Genomic DNA, 16314 nt, shown 5'->3' on the forward strand with positions numbered 1-16314 from the left:
CACTCTGACTGAGCTCCAGAGATCCTGTGTGGAGATGGGACAACATTCCATTTTTAAAGAAACTCCATTTGAAAGCCAAGTGTGTTTTCATGTGTTCTGCACTGAGGAAAGGCTTCCGTAACCACTCTACCATAAAGCCCAGATTGGTGAAGGGCTGCAGTGATGGTTAAATTTTAAGTGTTTTTGCATAGGGACTTAATACTTTTGTCAATGTGATATTTCAGTATTTTTCTAATAAATTTGCAGAAATTTCTGTTTTCACTGTGTCACGTTGAAATACTGAGTTTAGATCAAGCTTTGTAAGATCTTCATTTGCAGTTTAGTGTAAAACAGGTAAACTTACATCATCATCAAAACAATTACCCTTCTACAACAATAGAGGAATTGTGGTTTGGGTGAGGAACTATGAACGTTTATTTTCATAATCTGTGATGCAGATTTCTTTTGAAGAAGAAGAAGAAGAAGGACACCTTCCTTAACCAGCTGAAAAACAAACTGTGAGAGAAAGCTTTCATTAGGTCTCGGCAAAGTGTCTTAGTTTTGGTAAGTGTTGTAATAAATTAACCAGAGGAAACTTTCCAATCATTCACAAACGAAATGAGCATGGTTTATCTTGTTGAGAGAATGAAAAATAGCGTCCATGGCTGTACTTCATGGATTGTTTGTGTAGGTAATATAAGCAGGAAGGTCAGTCTGTTACAGTAAGTCACTTTTGATATTTACAACATGATTTACAGTGTTTGCTGAGCGAGCATACGTGAAAGTTTGGCCTGATTATGGTGCCAGATAAGACAACAAGTCACCAAAGGGATCTCACTCTTGTCCGAAGGACCAACAGCTGCCAAAACGATAAATGAGACCATATAAAAACATTTACTGAAAATTACAAACTCAGCAGGTCAAACTTCCTCAGGATCTCCTGCACCTGTTATCCTCAGGTCATTTACAGGTGTGTTATATCACTTCATTGTTTGATTTTTTCACACTCCTCCTGTGCTACTGGGAATCAACCTGCACAGCATGCCCAGAAACAGCACGTTTATGTGTTCATTGCTCTGCAATAGTCGTTTGCAAGTTCATGCTTGAGTTTATATTGACCTTCCCGCAAGTCAGCAATGTTCAGTCTCAGAAATTTGAGCCGACTTTTACAATCTAGACCTTCACAGCTGAATAAAACAGTTAATTGGGCTAAACTGCATGTTTGCTTAAAGACCTTAAGAACTTTTTTTTACAGAAAACTGGTGCAGTGAGGCGTGGTGTCGATTTCTCTTTTAATTGTTGGAATGGAGTCTGATGTGCAAATGCTACTTTCATCATAGTAGACAGGTGTTTTCAGGATACAGTGAAAGCAAACATTTTATTATCTCTGTTTACAGGTTGATTGAGAGAGGTCTGACTGCAGAATGTACGTCTCTGACGGCCACTCTCAGAGACCGTTCAGCTGAGACACTTTATATCTCAGAAAGGAAATGCTGTAATTTGCCCATACAATGTATTTCAAGTTTAAGATTCATTATAAATTTATTGTTACTCAAAAAATGTCTGGCAGCTACATTAGTGAAATAACCAGGCTGCAAATATGTCATTAATGAAACAGAAAGAAATGTCAGTGGTCTAATCTGGGATCAAATTATGTAAAGACCCCTTTTACTAGTACTTACACAGATGGTGGCTCACTTTAGCTTTATTAGCTTTAGCTAAAGCTAACATAGCTACACTGGCCACATAATTGACGTTGCTACGTTTCTACAGAAAGCTATGTTTACAATGTGAGCTTTAACAAAATGAGCTTAAAATAATGTAGCTAAGTAGATAACATAGCTACCTAGGTAATGTAGCTGCTTTGTGAGATTAGCTTTAGTTACATAGCTCTGTAGCTTTGCTATGTACAGCTAAGTTAGCTTTAGCAATTTGAGCTTTAGCACACATAGATAAACCTAACTCAGCTACATAGATGATGTAGATACGTAGCTCCTTTGTGATCTAAGCTTTCGCTAAGTTATCTGTAAATAAGTTAGCTTTAGCAACATGAGCTTTAGCAAACATTGCTAAAGCTTACTTTGGTATGTAGATAAAGTAGATACATAGCTTATGTAGCTGCTTTGTGAGTTTAGCGTTTGCTACATTAGCTATGTTAGCTACATAGCTTACGCAGCTTATGGATTTGCATAAGCTACGCTTGCAATATTAAAAGCTTTTCATGCAGGATGAGCTTTTTTTCCTGTAAGCAGACTGTTTGCTCCACTTTACGAAGTATTTTGTAATTAGGTTCTGCGGTTCAGGGTTTTAACTTTTGGTATCCTAACGTTAGCTTAACAGTTATCATAAACCTCAGCAGAAGTTTAATCCAATTTTATTTTGAAAGTTTAAGCAGCTTGAACAGTGTGAGAGTGGCTGTCAGAGATGAATAGTTTGCAGCTGGACTGTCTTAGGTTATTTAATGCATCGCTGACTGTTGATTCTGAGCCCTGTAAATGGTTCTAGGACTAGCTGCCACAGAGACAGTGGAGTGTGGTTTAAAGACAAGGATTATCTATTTCTACCAAATGCAGTTCCACAATTTCCAATACTGGGTCCTGTTTTTATCTACATTGTATGATAAACATTACTAGAGCTGCTTTTAAGAACTTGTAACTATTATGTGCTATAAGAAATGATGAACTAAGCAGGTTGTAGTTCCTCAGGATGTCCCGCACATGTAGAGGAATATATGGGTCATTTAAGATGTGAATTACATCACTTCCTTATTTAATTTCTTTGCACACCATTCAGCATGCCGGTAACAGCCTGTTTGTTTTTGTTTTCATGACTTAGCTATCAGATGTTCCTCCTTTCTGCATTATCCTTACTTCTCTTGTGTAAACTGATCATATGTTTATTAGGGAGAAATACTCTGAATTCATTTGAAATTGTATTAGGAAGGTAAATAACTGATCAAAACATGCCCCTACTAACCCCACCGTTCATTTAGATCAATGTGTTGTTGTTGCCACTTCCAAGCTTCCATAAAGTCTGGTGCAACCATTCTGAAAATGTTCAAGGAAAATGCATACAGAGAGCACTCGATAAATGACACTTAAAGCTCCTAATGAAGCTCTATTTTGATCAATTTCCATCTGCAGCACAGTGTAAAAATGTTGGTCAAGAATGCAGGATCAAATATATCTAATGTTATACTTAAGTGGTTTAAATATGATGGGGCATTTAAAGGAAACACTCCTAAGCATGCCAGAGCTGTACTTGAGAACAGTAATTCAAGAATACTAAAGACTTGCTTCATTATATATTACTATGGATATACAATATTAACAGTATGATGTCGGTATTATTTGGCAAGTGATCTGGACTTTTCCACTGATTCCATGATCCTTGATCCTTGTGATCCTTCAACCGCAGACTTGGACTCTCACACTGGGTAATGGGTTCACCAAGCAAAGCAGTGCGGACTCTTTTGGCCCTCGTCCTTCTGGTCTTACCATACTCTTGTGAGGCCTGGACATTGACTGATAACCAGAGGCACTGGCTGGACTCCTCTGTGACAACTTATCCTCTGCGCATTTTCAGGTATCGTTGGCAAGACCGTGTGTCTAATACTGATGTGCTCAGGAGAGCAATGGGAAGGGTCATTTGCTTGATACGGGAATGGCACCTCATACTGGATGCCCAAGACCTGGTGGGCTGGTCCAGAGCATTTGGGAAGATGCCTGGAGAGATGGGGCATGGGCCTGGCATGGGCCTGGACAAAGGCCATCAGGAGACCAGAGCAGTACAGGACCAAGGTTGATGTGGCGAACTGGCATTTCTACCATTCCTGGCCTGACCTGATATTGGTATCAGTATATATCAGCTTCATACGTGAATTATTGTTATCCACAGATACAAAAATACCAACCAATATTTACAACCTATATTTTGAATATAAAAATCCACTGGTATCAGCTGTAAATGAACACATACGTTTGTGGAGTTTTAGGCTGGACCATCTTAGCACATTTTACCCAAAACAGAATTTCTCAGTTCTTTAAAAACAGTTCCCTTCAAAGGCACATTAATGTATTAAAACAGCTAGGCATTGATTAGAAATTTCCACCCAATCATGAGTCAATAATAAGTGACTGTATTACACTAAACCCCCCCGTCTGAAGGAGGGCTGGTAATTCTTGCGAGGGATTTTTAGGCTCTTTGTTCATTTTTGCCGACACAGTCTGTGAAAAATGCAGATTTTCTTCAGCAAGTAGTTGGCTGTGGATGACAGCTGGCACCTATAGTATGGCATGCCAAAATATTAAATTTTTCTCATCTCAAACAATGGGACTACTGTCCCTGTCATGTGTGATCAGGACTATTTTAAGGGAAGGACTTGATAGTTCCCAATATGCCTGTGGGTATCAGTACAAGGGAGCATGTCGCCCAATGCAACAAACTACAATAAGGCACTTTGATTTAAAGGGAAGTTGTACACATGAGTGGGATATGTGAATAAAAACTACAGAATGTGGTGAGACACAACAAAAGTACTTTCCAACAATGGTTTCAAATCACGTTTGTATTAATGCTGTGTGCCAGCAGTTCACTGACCTCTGAGGTGCAGACACAGCAATTTTTTGTGGCGTTTTTTTTTTTTTTTTTGCGGTGCATATCTTATGTAACAAATGGTGAAATGTATTAATACTTAATTTTAAAAAATCTTGTTTCTTAAAACAATTAATCATATTGTCAGGTTTTTTTTTTTTTTTTTTTTTTTGCTCTGACTGACATATGTTTTTGTGTCTAAGCAGCAGCAACAGCCAAGACAGGGGACATTATGTTTTGGGGTTTTTGGTGAGTTCCTCTGAGGCTGTTCTTGTGAACATTATATTAAAAAAAAAACTGTGAGGGATTTTCTTCAAACTTTGAAATAATGTCCTCTATGGCTCAAGGATGAACTGATTAGAATTTGGGAGGTCTTTAAAGCACTTTTTAAAGCGATACTTCAAGAGTGCTTCAAGGGAATTTCATAACTTCGAAAAGATGTCAACTCAAGAACAATATCTAGTGTTCAGAGATATTCTTCAAACTAAAAGAAATTCATGAACAGATGAGAAACAAAGCCTTTGACATCTATCAGTCTGGAAAGGGTTACAAAACCATTTTCAAGGCTTTGGGACTTCAACCGACCACTGTGAGAGCCATTACCCACAAATGGAGAAAATTTGGAACAGTAGTGAACCTTCCAAGGAGTGGCGAGCCCACCAAAATAACTCCAAGAGCACGTCAGTAGCTGGGTTTCCATTACATTTGGAAATGCGCAAAATCGAAATAGCACAATAAAAAACTGGTAATGGAAACACGTGAATTTCGAAAAAACCCTAAAATATCGCTAAAAAGTTTTCACGCTTTCATGAGGAGGTTTTTCAGGCATTTCAATATAGAAATATATTGCAAAAGTGCAATGGAAACACTTTTTCACTTTTTCGCATTTACAAGTCATGGGTCGTGACGTACGGTGTCACATGACCAGTCACTCCAAGACAACATGGCACAGTACTTGTAGACAAAGAAGAGAGGAGACTTTTCTTAACATCATACTTCTACCCTTATGCATGGCTTTTGCCATACATACGGTCTTTACCTCTGAACTATCATCCGTTACCTTCGTCTTTTGTTCAAAATTACCAAGGCAACCGCTGTAGATGTAACCAAAACCGTACCAGCATGCAACAGGTTTTGAGCGTCAAGCTTCCCTGCAGCGGATTCACGCGAGATGAGATTTTACGAGAAATGCAAGGCCTATGCCCAAAACTCCCTTCAATGGAAACGCATTCAAAGCACAATTGTACTTAATTGAAAGTTAAGGAATATCGCTTTTATTTTGCGAAAAACTGTAATGGAAACCCAGTTAATGACTCATCCCAAAAAAAAAACAGAACAACATCCAAAGACCTGCAGGCCTTACTTGACTCAGCTAATGTCAGTGTTGATGATTCAACAATAAGAAAGAGACTGTGTGATTGGCTGAATAATTCTAAAGTGGCAAAAATGAAATGGGTGTAGAAAAAAGTGTCAAAACGTGGGAAAGCAGTGGTGAAAAGGGTTCAAAAGAGGCAACCGTGGGATTAAAATGGCAAAAAATATATAATTATAGAAATACAACAAGACAAAAAATGTGAAGAAAATTGTGAAAAGTGGTTAAAAGTGACAAAAATGGGTTGAAGAGGCAAAAACAGCTGAAAAAGAAAAGCCGGATAAACTATTAAAAACAGGCCAAAAACTGGCAAAGATGAGTTTAAAGTGGGGGAAAAAAAGAGTAAAAGTAAAAAACAGTTGCATGTTTTTAAATTGGCAGAAATGGGGAAAAGTGGCTAAAATGACTTACAGAAATGCAAAAAGGGTGTCAAAATGGGTTAAAAAGTGGCAAAAAGGTAGAAAGTGGAAAAAAGTTGCAAAAACTGGCTAGATGAAGGAGGGAAATTGGGTTCAAAAGTTCAAAAGTAAATTAAAAGTTGAAAAAATGGGCATAGGGTGGGGAAAAGTGGCATAAATGAACAGAAACAGTGGTGAAAAGGGGTTAAAAAGATGCTCACTGGGGTTTTGTGTTGAAAAAGCCCCTGAAAAATGATAATTGTTGTTAAATTGAGTTGATTTTGACTTATGCTGTATTATTTTTCCAATAATCGATGATAATAAATTAACCATAAAAGCCCAATGTGACATATAAGTAACATTTCCTATCCTTGACATTAGAGATAGATGTAATTTTAAGTCAGAAATGTGTTGTACATGCTCTACTGAGTCTGTGTAATGCCTTGCTATAATTTTACTATGAGGAGAAATGGGTGTGGGCTCTTATGGGTTAAACATTTGCCCCCAGAATTCTGAAGAGAAAAATTCAAGGGATAAGGGACTGTTGGATACGGACTATGTTCCAGAATCCTACAGTAATTCAGACAGTTCAGGAGAACGTTTGTTAGATCTTTCAGACTATGAGCATACCAAACAGCAATCTGAAAAGAAAGATACTGAAGAGCCAAACAATGAGGTCATAGAGGAAATTAGAGAAAAGCAAACACTTCCATGAAAACCAATGTGATGATGGGATGTTGCCAATAGCTGCAGACAGCACAGCAAAGCTTCAGGAGTCTCATAAGAAAGGCGAGCAAGCTCAAGTAGCTGAATGTGAAGAAGTGATGATTCCCAACACTGCAGACACAACTGGTAATAATGAAGCTGAGAAAGAGTCATGTGTGCAGTCATCAACAATCTCTTCAGCAAGTCATAAAAACTACTGCTACATGAGTGGAAAACCACAGTCAAAACTGACACCTCACCTAAAAACGCATGAGAAGAACAATATGGATGTTGGCCAGGTTTTAGCACTGCCACAACACTCAACAGAGCGCAGGAAAATGCTGACCAAACTCAGGAACAAAGGAAACAACAAACACAACAAAGATGTTCTAACAAATGGTACTGGAATGCTTAAAATCAGGCGCAAACCTCAAAAGTCATTTCTACCCTTTAAAGTTTTAGTTTTAGTCCATAAAAAGTCATCACGTTTAAGTCTTTGCTTTCCAATCATTTATTCTCTTGCCTAAATCTGGTGGTGTGTTCTCTGCACTCTGCCAGACCTGGGGTCCCTGCTGTCTACAGCTGAGAAGCAGAAGAGATACAGATGTGTTATATTTTGACAGATTTACCTACAGTGGAGAAATATCATGGATTTGAAATGTCTGACTAAAAAAAAAATTACATTTCAGTCTAGTTTTAGTCATCCTGACGAAAACTAAATTCACTTTTAGTCTGTTTTAGTCATCACAGATCTATTTTTTTAGTCATGAGTTGGAGCATCTCTGCATTTAGGTTTGTAAAGCTACCTGTTGGCAGCATTAAGACTGTTAGTGAATGAACTGACTGAGGATCATACGTTCAAGTAGGTAAAGAAAGTAGTAAAACTGTTGTCCTTATAATTTGGAGAATTCAGCTCACATCATCTTAAAATATTTAACATTTCCAAATGGGGATAGACACAGTTCTTTTAAGGGTAAATCTTGATCAAGTTTTAAGTCTACAGGGGTAAGTCAGAGTCAAATCTCAAGTTTTTGAAAGCAGTCCAAAGTCCCACTTAACCCTTAGAGGTCCAATGGCTATTTTGCCATTTTGTTAATATTTTTCTTTTGGCAATATAAACCACTCAGAAAATGTATACCATGCTCATGTTTGCTATCATTTTGCACTTCCTCAACTTAATGAAATGAAAACTTATTTTTTTAGGTTTATTTTACTGTATTAGATACAGGACCAAAAATCATAACCCCCCAAAAATGGATATTTGATTTTTTAAATTAAAAAAAAAAAAAAAATGTGGTTTTTAAAAAGAAAATACAAAATGTTAAAACTATGAAAAAATACCATTGCCAGTCCTGTACAGTATGGTCCACTTCCCCGGTATGGTCCTCTGTGTAAAGTTATTTTTATACCAAATTCAAGTGATTGTATTTCCTGTTTTACTTGGTCCATTGACAAAACAGAAAGAAAGCTTAAAAACATGCTCTCCACTCTAAATAATTGCAATGCAAAATAGGGATTTATTTTCATGCTATCATGGGACAAAAACTGCGGATAATGGAAACACTGGCGTAAACATGGACCCCTGAGGGTTAAGTCTCTAATGATTTTAGAAATACTAATAAATGGCTTAATTAGCTGTAAAGTTCCATTACTCAGGGTAACAGTAACGTAATGCAAGTATTATTAAACATGTGGTCCAGACTAGTATGAGCACATCAGTTGTGTAAACGTAGATTATTCCTAGGGTCTAACAAATGTTTATTGTTTCATTTTTTCTCTCACTCAATATCACTCTGTAAACCCTTGTTTTTTTAAAAGTGCTTGACAAAATTATTATTATTATTATTAGTAGAAGTAGTATTGTATTGGTATTATTATTATTAATATCACTTGTTTTTATGATGTAATGTCATTTTCATGGACAGATTCATCAAGCTTCACAAATGGTAACCTAAAAAGGAGATGACATCATGGCTGATGATTAATAACGTTTTTCTTTGTATTTTATAATTATAACATGAGATTCTGCTGACTGGGCTGTAACATCCGCATGTCTTTAGTCATGGCTAATGACTAATAAAGTTCCTCCATATGCTAATTATGGTCAAAATGATGCCATTTGGTGGAGAGTACTAAAAATGATCAATTTCAAGGTCAAAGGCCAGACTGACACCCAGATATAATAAAATGTATGTATGAGGCTTTCATGGCAGACTCAAAAATTACAGTTAGAATGGGTTTCAATGGCGCATTTTAGGCGCTAAAGGTCCCAAGTGTGAGTATTTGTCACTGCACAAAAAATTAGGATGCATGAAAATCAATGTTGCTGCTAAACATAGGCATATCCCAGGCTGTAAAAATCCCCCCCAAAAAAGATACTTTGCAACTTTGCATGTAGTATATTGAAAACAATTTATATTTTCTGTTTTTTCCACCTGAAAACATGGTGCCATCATGACAAAAACCTGGCATTTAAAGGGTTAAAATCTTTAAAAATTCAAGAATCCTTGATATCAATATTTAGGTCAGATGAAGCTGAACAAAATAAGCTCCATGAAAGTAGAATAAAATATTAATGTATAATATATTTTTTTTAAATAGATACAGTCTGAGGAGCTAAAGGTCCCAAGAGTAACACATATTTGAACGGAGGGTTAAATCAAGAATAGTGTTTTGAGAAAACATAAGATAACATTTGCCATGCTTGTTATTTCATAATAGGCCTACGAAATATTTATTCTGCGGGATATGTTAAATAGATGAGTAGCTGGTAGGATGAGGAATGATAAACCAGTTCCTACAATGAAAAGAATTTCAAGCCCGAGGGTGGATAGTAAAACCTGTGAAGTACAGGTAAAACATCCCTGTGTATCCTTTAACAAGGCTGACATTTGGTATTCATGATAAAGAAATGTTGTGTAACTTTAGTTACATTTATTCGTTTCTGGGGGTGTGCGGGAAATTCTGGGAAGACAAATGATTTCTCGTAAACTTGTTTTCTTTTTCCGTCTCACCTGCTGCTCACCTGTATACCTGTCGTCGGCCGGCTGGAGTTTTGACAACAGAAGAACCAGCCCAAAGCTCAACGAAGGCGGGGTTAAAGAAAAAACAAGGAATTTCCTGGTGAGCTACGACAACACAGGAAGGTAAAGTTAACTCCGTTAAAATGTCAAGTTTCAAACTTCAGCAGGCTGCATGGACAGCATTTTCCCACTTGAATCAAACAGAGACTTGAAACTCCACCGGTGTTTACCGTAATCTGCGGCCGTTACAGTCTAATAAACGTAACCTTGAGTTAATGTTAGCATGTTAACCTGTAGATAGCAACTCAACCGTTGGCTAGTTTTCAGACGTTTAACTTTGTCTAAAGTTAAATTTTAAGCTACAGTTGAATCTTATCACCATCGTACACACAATAACCGCCATGTCATTGTAGTTTATGTCGCGCTTTAACATAATTTGTACTTTATACAAGCTTTCTGTAGCGGAAAGTGTCTGAATGTTGCGGCTAGCTTCAACGTTAGCTGAGTTACAGGGGAGCCTGTGAGAGGAGGCGCGTGTTTAGTCACTCGGAACAGCTCAGTCGGGCGGGGTCTTTCCCATTTAATGTAGAGATGCCTTTTTCGATTAATCGATCACACGATAAACGTTTCTATCTACAGGCTACTAAAGAAGATTTTATCAAAGTGTTATCACAGACTTTTCTGTGAGGCAACATAAAGGTTAAAACTTATGAATATATTGTAAGCAAAATAGGTGAACGGTATTTTAATTTCTCAGAGTGAAGTGGGACTTCTTTAAGTTTGTTCATTGATAAATCAACAGTTTTTCTGTCTTTTTTCATATCTGTCATACTTATGTGTTTCAGCTATTCAAACAAATTTTGATATTAGACAAAGACAACCCAAGTAAACACAAAATGCAGTTTTTAAATGATTTCCTTAATTAGGGGTAAAAGGCAATCCAAACTTTACTGTTCCTGTGTCAAAAAGTAATTGCCTCCTAAACCTATTAACTGGCTGTGCCACCCTAGACGGCAACGGCTGCAATCAAGCATTTGTGATAACTGGCAATGAGTCTTTTACACTGTGGGTGAATTTTGGCCCATTCTTCTTTGCAGAATTGTTTTAAATCAGCCTCACCGAGGGTTTTCAAACATGGATGACCTGTTTAAGGTCATGCCACAGCATCTTACAGCACTGCAATACTTTATATCTTCACATTCAGACCAGCAGATGTTTTCTTTTATATTTTTTAGGGCTGACAGTCTCAAGTCGATTGGTGGATTAATCGGTCAGTGACCTCATTTTCAACCAAAATCCAATTGGTCAAACAATCACACATGCTACTTTAATTGGAAGAATCCATTTTTTTTTTTTTGCAGGGGTGAGAAGGGAGACATCATGTGTTTTTATTTTTTCAGTTATCTAGTGTTACAAAATATAATTTACCCCAAAAAATAACTATGAATATAACTGTTCTAATATATATATATTTACACGTGCCTTTAAGGGTAATTAATTATAGGTTTAATACCCAGAAAGTCAAAACAACGTCACTAGGACCCTCCCACCTTAGAGGAGAGCAAAGCCCCTGAAGCATGCTTATACTCCGTTTTGACAGCATGTCAAAAAAGTTAGCCGTGTGGCAACATTTTGTTAAAAAGGATGATTTTGGTCTGTCCCGTGACCAATCGATTACTTGATGATCTGGTACGATTTTAGTCGACCAAGTTTCTCTTTGGTTGACTACAGCCCTAATATTTTTGCTTAAAGTGTGATTGAAACATATTTCCGTTTTAAAATAAGTTGGTTTAGTTTTCTATAAATTTACTACGTTTCAATCAACTATTGCATCTCAAATATAAAAATGAGCAGCTGATGAACTAATGAAAAATCTTGGAGTTTTCCCCAATGAATCAGTTATCAATTTCAGATGATTATTTTTCTCTTGATCAGTCTACCAAGTGACAACCAAGTGTTTCAACCCTAGATCTCACAAATGTCAAATTTGCAGAGTATCTAGGTCATATGAAATTGAACAGAAATGTGATGCACTACTACACTTGTAATAGTGATAGTCTAAAAAACTTGGGGTTTTTACTAGCAGAATTTTGCATATGACAAATCAGCAGCCTCACCATCACTTCTTCAGATTTCCAATATGTCTGCATTTTCCTAATTTTTAGGCTGCAAGCTAATGTGAGAGCAGGATAACTCAAGTTACAACAGTGTGTGTGTGGCCCTTATAAAATAGCCCTGTTTTGATATCTTGAACTCTTAAATGTTACCTCTTTCTGTTTTATAGATGAACGTGGGCGTAGCTCACAGTGAGGTGAACCCCAACACAAGGGTGATGAACAGTAGAGGAATATGGCTCACCTACCTGCTGCTGACTGTCGTGTTGCACATCATCCTGCTGAGCATTCCCTTCTTCACTGTGCCACTCGTCTGGACTCTCACCAATGTCATACACAACCTGGTCAGTGCAGGGGAAATATATTATAGGCTTTCTTAGAAGTTAGACAATCACTACACTCAGACGTCTGTCTGTTTAATATCAAGCTAGTGCTTTAATTTCAGATTTTAACAGATGCTTGCATCACTGTGGTGATATCCTTATTCCTGGTGGTAGAAGCAGATTCTAAAGAAAGCTAATAATCTGCATTTATGAGGATTTCATCTTGAAAGACATGTATCTATTTTTGGTTGATTATCAATCTTTTTCTGCTCAGGTGATGTATCTGTTTCTACACACCGTGAAGGGAACTCCCTTTGAGACACCGGACCAAGGCAAAGCTCGTCTGCTGACACACTGGGAACAGATGGACTACGGTGTCCAGTTCACATCTTCACGCAAATTCCTCACTATCTCACCAATTGTTTTGTACGTATGTCTTGTGCTCTCATTGAAGATTCATTTACAGTGCTGGATGATTTTTCCTTTCGGTCTGAGGTTCAGGCTCATATAGAGCCTGCAGTCACACAATCCTGAGAACGTATTAAAGTCATGAGGAGTTTTGTACTGTGCTAAGAGGCTACATGTGCTGCTTTAACCCTCATTTTATAAACATGCATTCAATGGAATTGCTGATATACTATTAAGCAAACAATCCTTGTGGGGTAAGCAACCAAGTAATGATGTGTCATTTGCAAATGAGTTGGTCCTTTTACATGAACAAAAGGGTCTGGCTCCCATTTGAGAGCCAGTTTCCTTTTTCCCTTTTTTCCTTTTTGTAGTTGTTTAATAGCATTTAAAGCCAAACTGAAAAGTAAACCATTTAGAAGCCAGAAGACCAGCTCTTGGATGAGCCAAATAATAGGGATCTCTAAAAAAAAAAGACAGATTCTTCATCACAGTGAGCGAGGCTGGAAGGTAATTGGCTGTGGAAACAAGAAAAATCAGAGTTTACCATGCTAAACTCTCACAAAATTGTATTGAACCATTCTGGACTACTTGGTGGAAGTGGACCATGCTCCACTCCTCTGTAGTTAAGACAGTTTTATAATCGTTGTCTGACCCTTTTTTTTTTTCTTTTGCCTAAATGTGTCACTACTTTTAGGACTGGAAAGTACCTGAAGATTGTTATTTTTCCTGTACAATTTGAGTGGTTGGCATAGCTTATTTGTTTACACTTCTCTCTGCAGAAATCCCATCTTGCTCCCCATCTGGAGTTCACCGCTGTGACTTGACATCATCTGTAAACAATCTATTACGACTGTTGACCTACTTAGAATTCTATCTAACTGTAAAAACAACAGGGCCATCAGTTTTAAAAAGTGGATTCTTATTTCTAGAGAGTTACCACTGATTTGATTGGCTTAAATTAAGAACTTTATGACTAGAGTTCGTTACAGAAGTCAAATATTGTCACGACTGCTTTAACTGTGATGTCGTGTAAATGCTACATAAACCGGGAAACACATCCTTCACTAGGAGTAGCTCAAACATACTGACTATGAAACATGAATGCCTCTATTTGACCTCAATAAGCAAACAAGGCAATTGTGACTCTGCAGTTTTTTTGCATGCCAGCAAACATCTGATATAAAATCGAAGACCAAAAGCACTGTGGGGCACCCATAGGAAATTGCAACCCAAAATTTGAGTTGTGTTGAATGGAAATGCTACAGTTTGGAACTAGTTTTATTTTGAATGCTTACATTGTTTTACTTTGCACACAGAAACAAAAATTATTTCATAAAAGCTACCAGGATCTAAATTATTAGTCCCCCTGATGCTGATAGTCAATTGTGTGTCCTTTTTGCTGGATAACAGCCTGTAGTCGTTTGATGTTGTTTTCAACAAGTCTTCGACACGTCTCCTGAGGAATCCCAGCCCATTCTTCTTTAGCAGATGTCTCAATCTTCTCCAGATTTGATGGTCCTCTGGCATGGATCTTGATCTTTAGTTTACCCCACAGATTTGTGCTAGCCAGTCAGTAACATTCACTTTGGTCTTCTGGAGGTAGTTCTTCACCAGGAGTGACGCATGTTTTTGGTAGTCGCCGTGTTGGAAGACAAAGTGACAACCCAGACTGTTTTGCTGCCGACTGCTTTAGATTTTCTTTCAGAATCTGTACATATCCTTCTTTCTTCATGATTCCTTCCACCCTTATGAGATTCCCAGATCCAGATGCACTGAAGCATCTGCACAGCATAATACCTCCACCACTATGTTTTATTGTGGAGATAGTGTTCTTTGGGTTATACGCTTCTCTTTTCTTTCTCCAAACATAAGCAACATCTCCATGTCTAAAGAGCTCTAGTTTCCGTCTGACCAAAGGACATGCTTCCAGTATGTATAATCCTCCTCAAAGTTGCCTTTAGCATACTTCAGTCTGGCTTGTAGGCGTCTCTTCTGCAGTTTTTCTTAGTCTGTCACTTCTCAGTCTATTCCTGTGCAGGGCTCTAGCGATTTCTTTCGAGACTATTTTCCCGACTTGGCTAAGTCATTCACTAGTTTTTTTGGCAGTTGTTCTTGGGTCTTTAGACACATCTCTCACTAGTTTTCTTTCCAGAGTCCTTGAGATATTTCTCTTCCAACCTCTGCCAGGCTTGCTCTCACCCCAGTTCTTGACACTTGGAAACACTGTGATAGCTTTGTATATCCTCCTGATTTGTGAGATCAACAATTCTTTTTCTTAAGTCCTAACTGATTTCTTTTGTTCTGCCATAATGCTTTCTCCAGTGACAGCTCAAACCCTTATGGAAGTTTTTAGACTGTGAAAATTGGAAGACAACCCTCAGTTTTAACTTGATTTTACAAGCTTTGCTAAAGCACATCATTGCACAAAAGTGGTTAGTGCAATCGCACAACAGGAAGGTCAGTTCTAAAGGGGGCTAATAATTTAGGTTTCTGTTGTTTTTTTGTGAAATAATGTTCCTGTGTGCAAAGAAAAATAATGTAAGTATCAAAAATAAAACTAGGATGTTTGGAAAAGCAGTGTAAAACATCCTTGCTGTATTAAGTTTTGTGTTAAAGCTATGTGCATTTTTGCTCTATACCTTTATATACTGTGTTGATGCTAAATTGACAGTGTTTTTTTCTTCTTCACAGGTATATCCTTGCCAGTTTCTACACAAAATATGACCCCACACATTTTGTAATCAACACAAGCTCCCTCCTAAGTGTCCTCCTTCCGAAGTTGCCTCAGTTTCACGGTGTACGGATATTTGGGATCAACAAGTACTGACAGAACTAGCCACTGGATTTTAACCATAGACACTGGACTTGTAGTTTTCTGTTTCTGCTGAACTTTTTATGTGAATGAGATGAGAGGAAGAGGACCAGATTGTCTATTCTGTACGGACTGTGTGGAGTAATATAGGAAAGACGCGGTCTGTGCTGCTTGCTGCAGCCTGAGAAAACAGTAATGCCCTGCCGCTGTTTGGTGTTTCAGTAATTATTCTTTAATGACATTTCTGATGTAAACTTGTCATATCTCTTGGATGTAATGTTTCTGCATTTTTTTAATTAGCTTGTTTTTGAGTTCTGTTACAAACTGCACTGGCTGCAGGTCTGTAAAACTCAGGCTGTCGCCTTGAATGAGAATGATTTCATTGTGGCAGCATGTTTCATTTTCTATTTGTGCAAACATTTCTTTTTCATGCTTTTTGACATATTTTACTATGAAGGATTTACATGCAGCATGCATTTACACTCCTCCAGTGAGAACTGCAGTCTTGATTTTGCTATGATGCACATTATGTCATGTTATTTACTGTTTGCTATAAAAGCCGTTTTCTTTTCCTGCTTATAAAGTGA

The 16314-nt window shown here is 37.6% G+C and overlaps 1 protein-coding gene across 1 annotated transcript; it reads left to right on the top strand.

Annotated features, from left to right (window-relative positions):
* The first annotated feature begins 10123 nt into the window (after positions 1-10123).
* Positions 10124-16314, top strand: ormdl2 (ORMDL sphingolipid biosynthesis regulator 2). The gene is made up of 4 exons (XM_041800423.1): positions 10124-10193; positions 12355-12528; positions 12782-12933; positions 15607-16314. The coding sequence occupies exons 2-4, from the start codon at positions 12355-12357 to the stop codon at positions 15740-15742; spliced, it is 462 nt and encodes a 153-aa protein (XP_041656357.1). The 5' UTR covers positions 10124-10193; the 3' UTR covers positions 15743-16314.

Source organism: Cheilinus undulatus, linkage group 11 (genome assembly GCF_018320785.1).
Source record: "Cheilinus undulatus linkage group 11, ASM1832078v1, whole genome shotgun sequence".
Classification (NCBI taxonomy): domain Eukaryota; kingdom Metazoa; phylum Chordata; class Actinopteri; order Labriformes; family Labridae; genus Cheilinus; species Cheilinus undulatus.

Bases quoted from the DNA above. Each gene is read 5' to 3' on its own strand.
- ormdl2 (XM_041800423.1), top strand. From the start codon at position 12,355: ATGAACGTGGGCGTAGCTCACAGTGAGGTGAACCCCAACACAAGGGTG. The intron at 12,529-12,781 runs GTCAGTGCAGGG...TTTTCTGCTCAG, and splicing joins CCAATGTCATACACAACCTG to GTGATGTATCTGTTTCTACA. The intron at 12,934-15,606 runs GTACGTATGTCT...TCTTCTTCACAG, and splicing joins ACTATCTCACCAATTGTTTT to GTATATCCTTGCCAGTTTCT.